Source organism: Aptenodytes forsteri, unplaced genomic scaffold (assembly GCF_000699145.1).
Source record: "Aptenodytes forsteri isolate BGI_AS27 unplaced genomic scaffold, ASM69914v1 Scaffold107, whole genome shotgun sequence".
Lineage (NCBI taxonomy): Eukaryota > Metazoa > Chordata > Aves > Sphenisciformes > Spheniscidae > Aptenodytes > Aptenodytes forsteri.
This window is the reverse complement of record NW_008794118.1, coordinates 854,189-864,835: the sequence shown is the minus strand read 5'-3', so window position 1 is coordinate 864,835 and position 10,647 is coordinate 854,189. Positions and strand designations below refer to the sequence as shown.

The following is a 10,647-nucleotide window of genomic DNA, read 5'->3' as shown; positions in this document are numbered from 1 at the left end:
ACCCTGTTTTCTATGTGGCTTCTATTGGTTTGAATGGCTATTTTTCCCACTGAACAATTTTTTTCTTCTTCTTTTAGGCCTTTTCAAGGTCCCCCTAATTCCCTGAAGGAATTGTTGGGCTCAGCCCCACCCCAGGATGATCCTCACGCAAACAAAACTCCACTCCCAAGGGAGCGCTTGCAGGATCAGGTATTAGATGTGTCACTAGGTGCCGCTCAGGAAGAAGGCCTCGGTGATTCCTTAGCACGCTCCACCAGGAAGAGCATCTTCAAATAACCAGATACTACTTGTGGCAGGAAGGAAAGGAACCAGCTCAACAGCTGGTTCTCCACAGCTACCTCAACAACCATCCATCCAAAGGCTCATTCACCCCTTGGGATCCTGCTTTATCTTATACAAACTGAACTCACGGATACGGGATGAAAGCACATCTCGGACTCCTTTCCTACCACCATCAGCTCAAGCAGTTCAGTCTGCTTATGGATGTCAAAGGTTTAGGTTTTCCTGGTGGATCTGTGGTGAGTGTCCCGTACTGAATAGCAAGAGAACCTAGATGTGATTTCATGGCTGGTCTCTTGGTTTAGCAGAGACTCAGAGGAAAGGTGGCAGGACATGCTAACCCTGACTATGGCAGGAACGGCCTGTGTCACTAAAGTGACAACACCTTTGACTGGAGTCCAAGTCCATCGTCTCTTAACAGGCAGGGTCATGACTACTAGTCAGGGTCCCTGGAAAGGCAGAGACTTGGGGAGGGACTCTGAGATTTCCACCAATAGAACGGAGGAGAGGGTAAAAGCATGTCAAATTATCTGTCCCACTAAAGCTTTTACTAAGACAAAAGCTCTGATGAATAATATTGTTAGCATAACCATGGCCTTTGACATCCTTATGCTTAAAAAGTCCTATTTTCTCATGACCAGTGTCTACAGTAGCACCCCCAGGATTAAACAGCCAAAAATTAGCACCCATAACCAAATCTGCACCTAGAATACTTCAGCACCTTCTGTTAGAGGATCTGAAAGCACTTTACAAACGTTAACCAACATTTGGCCTCACAACCCCCAGTGAGGTAGAACAGTATCGTCCCTGTAGGGACAGATAGACAGATTGAGGCACAGGGTTACTAAGAGACCTGCTCCCGTTCAGACACTGAATTTAGCAATGCCAAGGGCTGAATGAAGGTGTCCTGACTACTGCACCTATGCTTTGTCCACACCAGCATCCTTTCCCCCACAAACCTTCAACGTGAGCCCTTAGCCTTTGAACTAAAACCAGGATTCTATATACAATAGGTGAAACGATCATTTAGCAGTCGCGTAGCCAGAGAGTTATTCAATTAAATGAAGTTATTTGTGGGAACAAATGATTTCTTGTGCAAAACTCTGGGTGTAAATGATCATGCACTAAGACTACTGGGTGCAAGTTTGGTGCATGATAACTCTGACCCCTTGATAATTCCCCATCCTGGCCTCTCTCAGATAAATCTCTTTTTTAAGTTGCATTATACGTATCGTCACATGAACCTCTAAAGATGCAGCCTGCACAGGTTGTTTCATACCAGCAATGCAAGCAAACAAAACGTGGAGTGGCTTTGGGAACATGCCAGCATTCATGTAGCATCAAACATCACAATGTTATAATTCATTTTGATCACAAGGGGTTGCAAGGGAACAGGGAATAGGTGCATATGTTGAAACAAAGGCAAATAGAGCAACAAAGGAAGATTTGATTGCACGGATTTCATTTAGGTAAAGTTCTGTAATAATCAGTTTTATCGAAAGCTTCTTCCATGAGAAAAGGAGGCAATGCCAGCTAGCCTATGACAAAGCTTCGTAGTAAAAACCACCAGCCCTGCGTTGAATAGATGAACTTTGCATTCTGTAGGAGTCATTACTGATTAATAAAAGCAAAAGGTTTCTCTAAGTACAGCAAGTTTGTTTTTGTCAGATAGAAGAGTTTCTTAAAATACGGGTTTTTGAACACCACAAAATTCCATTGGCTATATAAGTAGAGAATCTGGCCATAGTTAGGAATACTGAAGTGTAAAAAACCAAATATGTAGTCTTAAACATTACAAAAACTATCAAAACATTCAGTATTTTGAATTGACCTTTTTTCTCTAAGTACAGCAAGTTTGTTTTTGTCAGATAGAAGAGTTTCTTAAAATACGGGTTTTTGAACACCACAAAATTCCATTGGCTATATAAGTAGAGAATCTGGCCATAGTTAGGAATACTGAAGTGTAAAAAACCAAATATGTAGTCTTAAACATTACAAAAACTATCAAAACATTCAGTATTTTGAATTGACCTTTTTGTACATTTTTCTGAATGTGTTTTTTAAAAAGAAAATTGTCTGTTTTGGCAGTGATGACAAGACTTCTAAACTGAGTCGTTGTTATTACTGTTCTGCAGTTGTTGGTTGGTTTTTTTGTACATTTTTCTGAATGTGTTTTTTAAACAAAAGAAAATTACCAGCTTTTATAAAAAAGGAGCTTGAACCCTTACTCCCAAAACACAGATACAAGGTTTTCCTTTATAAAAAGTGTTATTGATTTTTTGCTATAAAAAGTGACCTATAGGGTGTCAAACCTGAAAACAAATTTTCACAGTGTTTTCAGTGTTGGCTGTTCACAAGGCATTACTGTTACAAACAGAGATAGAGAGATACCATAGGGCAGGCATAAAAATTTGTTACCAGCTAGCAGTATCTTTGGATCAGATGTGAAAGGTGTTCCACTTCAGATAACTCAGCTGACTTACATTTTTTTTTCTTTATCATTATTAAAAAAAAAAAAAAAAAATCCCAATATTTGAATCACTGTTGTACTGACCTTACTTCGCATCTTACGCGATCGTTCCTAAGCTCATCCAAGCTTCTGCTGGCATATTAAGCATCAAACTAGTAAGTCATTTCCCTTCCTGCCCTCCAACAATAAAACCAATACTAGTTAGTATGCAGGTGCTAAAATCAGGGCTGCAAATGAGGAGCAGGTGAGCTGGCAAACATTGGCAGTTTGGACAGGTGGAGAATATCTTTTGCTCTACTTGAGCTTGCAAATTGGTCAGCAAGCGATCCATTTGCACGCTTTCGGGGGAGCTACTTTACTATCACGAGGAAAAATACATAGTTGCAGCAGAAGAAGAAATAATAGAAGAAAATGGGAAACGCACAGGATCATTGGCATATTGGCCCCAAATTGCTCGCAATGTCCATTTTGCATCCCTATAACTTGGAAGAATGGTATCCCTCTATCTCTATAGACTGGTAGGTGTTGATTTGTGGCACGGAGGATAAATCACAGAAAAAAAATGACATATAACTGTGTGTCCTTTTGATTTGAAAGCACCAGTCACCTATCTGCTTATTTTGGCAGAAGTACTCTACTGTATCTTAAACATAGCTTGCAATATGGACATTTAGCTTCGTGTCGCTTTACATGGAATCTCCAAGGGAATCAGAGTCATCCAAAGACAGAGGCAGATACAAGTCCTGTAGGAAGAAAGAAGAAAATGTTAACTCACACAGTCAGTTTCCGCCTTTGGTCATGCGTAAGGAAGCAGTCGAATGGTCCAGTTCCGTGCAGTTCGCAGGGACAGGGTGGAAGACTCGTGCACTGGTTACTGGACGGGCTGACCAGTTGTCCAGGTAGTTCAAGGCTAAAATCAAGGCAGGTTACTTGCACAGTGGAGCATGAGAACCTTGGTACCAGAAGAAAGATGACTGTTCAGTGATAAGTTTGATAAGTATTTTTTTATCGCTTCTGGAGAAATGTGTCCATTATAGCACATGCATTAAAGAGCTGGACCTTTCCTTGAACAGGTCTCTCTGAACCTAAGTCCACAATAAAGAGTCTTACCTTGATTTGACAGCTACCCTTAGGACAAATCTCTAGGAAAATCACATGTTCCGTCATTTATTCTTTATTTTAAGTCATTTCTGATCGCTTGGGAGGGTTGAGAAAATAATCCCAAGGTTATTATTTGGATCAAATGCTGAACGTAAAGCTTTTCCAGGGTCCCTTTCTGGGGTAACCGTCTTACTCCGCTTCCTTAAAGTTCTGCATGGAACTAGGTACACAAACCTGCTCAAGGGCTAAAGCTCTCCTTTTTGAACTCTGACCCACACACAGGTAATAACTGTGAGCAAAATGAAGAAAAGCCCAAATACACAGAAAGGAAATTCACAACAATCTTGATATAAGAAGAGGTAAAATGTGACTTTGTGGTGAACTCAACATAAGCATTTATCATTTGAGCTTTAGCGGAAAAAAAGAAAAGTGATTTCATCATAAGCAGGAAATTACTAGGGGGAGGAAGACAATGATGCATGAATATTCTGGTAACCTAAAATGCTACATTCGTGTTTGCTGATTGGCTTAAGTTAGCGGAGAAGCTCATAGATGGATTGGCTTTGCCCTCAGCAGTCGCCATCTATTACAAATGTTCTAGGGGCTTCACTGGAAAGGTCATAAATCAGCCAGCTGAAAACATACCTAAAACATTTAAGAAGGTGAGTTTCACTTGTCTTTACCAGGAAGCAAATACTCATCTCCACAGTCCTAAATGAGATAGTGTTTGGAAAGTATTTCAGGTCCTTGATGGCTGAAGCAAAGGATGCAGTTTACAGCATTATTTTTGCTGAAATACACACAAGCAATTGTTGCATTCAGACTACGGGCCAGATCCTGTTCTCAATTATAAATTAATAATCAATCTGGACCCACTGTCCTAAAATTGGTGCATTTCCTCAGACTTAGACTGAGCAGCTGAGATCAGAGTGAAGTCCTGAGGAAAACAGATTTCATTTGGATTTAGCTATGCCTTTGTTAAAGAAAGTCAAATAAAGCTGAGTAACTACAGCCTCTCCGTATGTTGGGAATATTTGCAAGATCCGATTTTTGAGAAGCCAAAAGTCCACCCCAGGCTCCCCCAGCACCATTCAAACCTGTGTCCAAAGGTCTGCGATCCAAAATCTTATCATGTTAGAGGTGTAATCCAAAGCCCATTGGACTTTTGGGGATTCTTCCCATTGAATTCTCTGTGCTTTGTTCCACCATCATAACAACTGTGGTCCAGCTGCTGCTACCACTCCTCACTTTGAGAAAAAACATAATCCTCAAACAAAATGAGTTCAACCCGTGCAATCTAGACCACAGTGGATTATGTGTGGCTGGCTGACTGCAAAACCTCACCACTATCAGCATTTTTTAATTACTCTTCCAGAATTTCAAGTCAATGCTTTCAAAGTCACGCTCAGGCTGAGAGGCACATTCTGATTACTAAAGAGAAATCCCACTGACCTCCTCTCACACAGTTATGCCCAAGTTCCAATTTCTGTATCAGGTAAAGACTGTTGGAAGCAACACTGTGGCTGTTCCAGAAATGAGAAAGCCCATGGAAATGACAATCTGGACTCAGGAACATAAAAAGATGTGACTGCTGCTATACCTTTTAAATAAATCAACACATGATTTATCTAGGAGCCAGCACAGGTTTACTGATCTCTACTAGGATGCCGTGCTACCTGTTAGACACCCTGTTTGTTGCCAGGAAAAACAGCTACTGTACCAGAACACAATTGCTACACCAGCTGTAAAAAATCACTTATGTCCTGTAAAACAGAGCATGGCCTTAAATAATAATAATAATAATAATCATAATCATAATCATAATCCTTGAGAAGCGTCATTAAAGTGATGTCTTAGAGCTTCAGTAACATTTGCATTTCTTCTCCTGTTTAACGGACCAGATTTGCCAACACTTCAGGCTTTTCAAGAGAGGAGGATTTATATGAAGATCATATCCATCAGTAACTTGTGAACTTTTTCAAATAGTGATACAAGCTCAGGGTTAAGTTATCTCTTCTGATCTCCAGCACACATTAATAACTCCAGTGGAAGAAACAGGCCAATGATTTGTTGTTCACCGTCTTGCTAGAGCCCAAAGTGACAACCCTTTTAGGGAATGGGCCAAATTCTCCACTGTTTCAACATAAGGAGTTGTGCTCCCAGAGAATATGGCCATGACTTAAAATGCCGTACAAATCTGAGCAGAGTAAGGACGAAACAGATGTAGTAAGGTATAAGAAACGTAATACCTTGTGCTTACGGAGGCTCCCTGGGCTGGTAGGTGTGGAGATCGGGGACTGCTTTGATTTGGGTGTAGACAGCTGACTGCTTGAGGTCCCATTTGCTGTCAGAAAACAAGACAGAAGCTAGCAGTCAGACAAGCAAGAGGAAGATCTTCTTCCTCCTTTGGGGAGATGGAAGGTATCCGAACATTTAACACAGAAACGCTCTAGTTTATTCATGTTAGGCAGGAGAAAAAACCCAAGCGAACAGCATGGCTATTCACACAACTTAAGGCTTTCAGCTGTTCAGGATAATAGACTGTAAAATACAGTGAAATACAAAATATATCGAAGGAGCAATATTTCACACTACAAATATTCACCAAATTGATCCAGGATATACATCACCAGAAAAACAGAAAGACAGTGTCTATGTTCTCAAACAGTTTAACACAATTGAAACCACATGGCATTTAAGGGCATGAGTGGAACCAGAGGCTGCAGATATCCTGGATCCTACACAAGAAATGTTAGATGGCAAATATACACATTACAAATTAGACAAACAGCTGCCCGGAATGCCCTGGATGTAGTTAGCTGTGGCTGGGATTAAATGACCAAAAGAGCCCTTCTGAAGCCCTGGTGCAAGCACAGCATGGCATGTCCCTCTTCACCTCTCTGGGGAGAGGCCAGAGCTGGCTCTGCTGTTCCTCCACTGCCTGCACCAGAGAAGTGAACATGGTCCATCAGGGGAAGGAACAGGAGAATCACATCAAGCGACGATCCTCTTGCAAAGATCAAAATCTGGCCTTTTGGGTTGCTCTGTTTGTTCATGTTGCTTTGAAGAAAACAGAGTTATTTTCCATTTTAAAAAAATATGATTCATTTAAACCCAAATGGCTTTCGGAAGGGTTGCTCACTGAGGCCTTCACTGACCTGGCTTTTAGTGAAAGTGAAGGGCCCTGGCTCTACATCAGGGCAAGCTATTATGCATATATTGGACTAAAACCGCATCAAAGTAAATAGCATATTATGCAGAAAAATGAAGGGAAACAAAATGGAATAAGGATACATTAATTTTTTCGTACCACTGATGTTCTTTGAAGTAAGCTAATGTCTTTGGTAATTGCCAGGTGTCGCAATACGTATTTCATAAGGACATACTTACGCATAGTGAACTTGGTCATTCATAGGTTGTGTATCAACTCCAGGGATACAGACCAGGAGTTGTAAACACATAGCTCCATCAGTACCAGCAGCATTACTCGAGGGAAGGAAATTCAAACTCATGCTGGCTGTGTCCAAGTATATTATCTTTTCTGGCCTTTTCTTTTTGCAATCAAAGCAGCAGCAAGCTGGAGGCCTTATGAGCATTAAACTACATATCCCAATCAAGTCTACAGAAAGTGACATTTCCAAAACCTACTCCAGATGTTAACGTATTCAGCACAAGCCACAAAACTAAACCCCAAGTATTTTGATTGTCATTTCCTTAAATGGCAATAGTGTTGCCAGCCCTCCAGATAACCATACAAATCCCTACCCCTTTTAAAGAAAGCATCTTTAATTGTGTTGATGTTTCACACAGAGAAAGACAAGCATATAATGATCCAGGCTTGTTGTCCTGCTCTCTAGGTGCCCAATAACTCTCTATACCATTACTCTAACTGTAAAGGCATGCGCACAGGAGGATGGATGATTTCAGCATATGACACTTATGCTTTCAATTGTAATAGCTGAATAATAGCTAAATCAGTTATTTAAAATTAAGCAAGTAGTTGAGCGTCTGGAGGAAACCTAAGAAGTGTGTAAAGTATCATACGGCAAGAAGGTGTGCGAGTTTTGTATTTTATAAGAGCAAAACCAGCATAACTCTTGCTTTAATGCCTAAGACAGCCTCATTCCTCTTCTCTGTTACCTTCTTGTGACAAAGAGGGGGGCAGTTAAGGTTCGTAGTATCGCTGGCCCAAATGTAGAGGTCATACATGTGAATTCAAGTAAGTGTAAAGAAACACGTGCGCTAAGCCACGGGACAAATGGGGAGCTGCCGGCATGTTAAAGCAGCTCAGACTCAACAGATTCATGGTGATGCGGGCCCTCTCTTCATACCCATCGTTTCTATGCAGAAGGCGCTATTGGGAAGAGGAGGCCATTCATCACAGATAGCTTTTTCCCATTACAAATGCACCTCACTGAGGAAATAGGTATTTCTTAAAAGGTGGTAGAAATAATGATTTATAGATAATTGGGGAACAGAGTGAGCCTTCACCTCCCCATTCCACTCAGACCATTCTTTATTGGTGGGGGGGAAGAACCAGTTATGGAAACCCAGAAACTGTTACGCACCGGTCCCTGCACTGTGACACGCCACCCTTCGCTTTGCTCCAGTTCTACAGAGTGAGCTGCCCTCAAGGTTGGTGGGGAAAAAAAGTAGAGTTCACTAACTATATGCCATATAACGAAGGCAATTCAGAAAAAAAACCCTTGGATCTCTTTTATGTTTTTTTTTCCACCAAGTGACTTTGGGTTTTCTGTTAAAGAAAATGTGGGGTACAATAGTACTAATTTAATCTGTATTAGCTAGAATCCATCTCTAATTTCTAAAATGTCTCTTTCTTTCTTTATTTCCAATTGTCACTGATCCTGAGGCAGGAAGTAATCCTTCCTAAGACAAAGGATGCCACTTAACAACTCTACAAAGAACCCAAATCGCCCTTCCACAAACAGGAAGACTGGAAGAACGGCTAACAGTTGGTGTGCAGCAAATAGATGTAATTGCTGCAGGGAAGGACAGAAATTCCCTAATACAATGAGACTTTTAAGTGCTACAGCAGGGATGTTAATATTTTATGAGCACTAACTAAAAAACAGATGCGACATCCGAATCAGAAATCCAATGAGGCAGATGTATATCATTACAAATACTCACAAAGAATTTTGCAGCAGGAGCAACAATTAAGAAGCCCACTTTAATTTTCTCTGTCTGCTAATGAAGAATAGTGTTAATAATCAAACTTGCGCGCATTTTTTTTGAACTCAAATGCAAGAAAATAACAAGAGGCAAAGAGCAGATCCCAGGTGGTGTATAACACTGCTGCTCCACTAAAATCTGCTATGACTTATGGTAGCTAAGGATCTCACACAAGCTCGGCTATTGGAAACCGTTCTTTATAACCAACTTTCATTTGAATTCATTTGGGTTTTTTTCCACCGTGTTATTCTTTGTTTATTATGTCTTATTTATGTCATTGTATTTGCTTTGCAACCTCCATTTACCTTAAAGCTCCTTTGTGCATATGACACATCCTTCAATTGCATGAACATGTGCACTACCTTGTTTCATAGGATCCTTACCTCCTTCAGTGCACAAGACGACTTGTACTCAGGAGATAAATCAGGCTTGTCCAGCAAATGAGAGGGAGGATGGAGAATATAGCATCATGTCATGTTTGAGATGGCTATGAGAGATCCAGGTAAACTGAATTCTCTGCTTGCTTCTCCCGCTGATATTTTAGCCAAACTTCTCACATGCAATTGTTCCTTGAGCGTGGCTCAGGTTTGCTTGGATGACTGGGACACTGGATCTGAATTTCCAGCAATGATAAGCACCAAGACCTGTAAAGGAGGTTAGTGAGGTCCATCTTTTGAGCTCACATTTCTACCAATGAACAGAACTGGGAAAAGCAGGGCCCAAGGATCACAGTGAGCGCTCAAAAAGTGGAGATACCTCTTTTTCTATCGCAGGGCCCAAGGATCACAGTGAGCGCTCAAAATGCGTGGAGATATCTCGTTTTCTATCGATTTCTAAAATAAGGTGAATGCTCCTTATTCCACTGGGGTTCCTAGGGTTCTGCAGATGAGTTCCTAGTTAGGGGAACACATGCTCATACATCACAAGAGTGAGAGAGACAACCATGAAATACATGGATGGTTTTGTCTCCAGGTCAGGGTTTGAAGCATCACCAAGAAAATAAGAGAGGCAACAACCAGAACAAGGACAGCATAAAGCAAATGTAGAAATAGCAGCTCATTTAGTGAGCACAAGCCATCCTGCCCTCCAGGACAGAGGAGCCTGTGGGAAAAATAAAGACTCCATTGTAGTGTTTACTCAGGAGTGGAAGAGTTCAGATTGCACAGGCATCCCTCGCTCAGGCACCACCTAACTTCCAAGCGCTCAGCTCTGCAGTATTGGCACCCTTTTCTCATCACGTTTTGTGAAGGTGATCTCTCCGCTGGATGCGTACTGTGGATTGTCAGCTAGCAGAACGTAAGTAAGTGCAAGTGAGATAACAATCTGCTCTATCTTGTGTGCAATCCAAAAGACATCTGCTGCCTTTTTAACACATTCATATATAATGACCCTGGGGAGCCAGATCTGCAGTCAGGACAGACTGATATTCTGTATCTGCTTTGCTAAGTGCTGCTGCCTTGTTGTGCTGGTTTTGGCTGGGGTAGAGTTAGTTTTCTTCACAGTAGCGAGTATGGGGCTGTGTTTTGGATTTGTGCTGGAAACAGCGCTGATAACACAGGGGTGTTTTCGTTGTTGCTGAGCAGTGCTGACACAGAGTCAAGGCC

At 41.3% G+C, this 10,647-nt stretch overlaps 1 protein-coding gene across 2 annotated transcripts in view; it reads right to left on the bottom strand.

Annotated features, from left to right (window-relative positions):
- Positions 1-3,435: 3,435 nt before the first annotated feature.
- The window catches only part of DCX (doublecortin), a 72,914-nt gene continuing 65,702 nt past the window's right edge, over positions 3,436-10,647 (bottom strand). For both annotated transcript variants that reach the window (XM_009276522.1, XM_009276512.1), the window contains exons 5-6: positions 6,100-6,194; positions 3,436-3,492 (exon numbers count right to left, since the gene is read on the bottom strand). In XM_009276522.1, coding sequence (XP_009274797.1) covers positions 3,436-3,492; positions 6,100-6,194 — 152 coding nt within the window. The remainder of the gene's footprint in view (positions 3,493-6,099; positions 6,195-10,647) is intronic.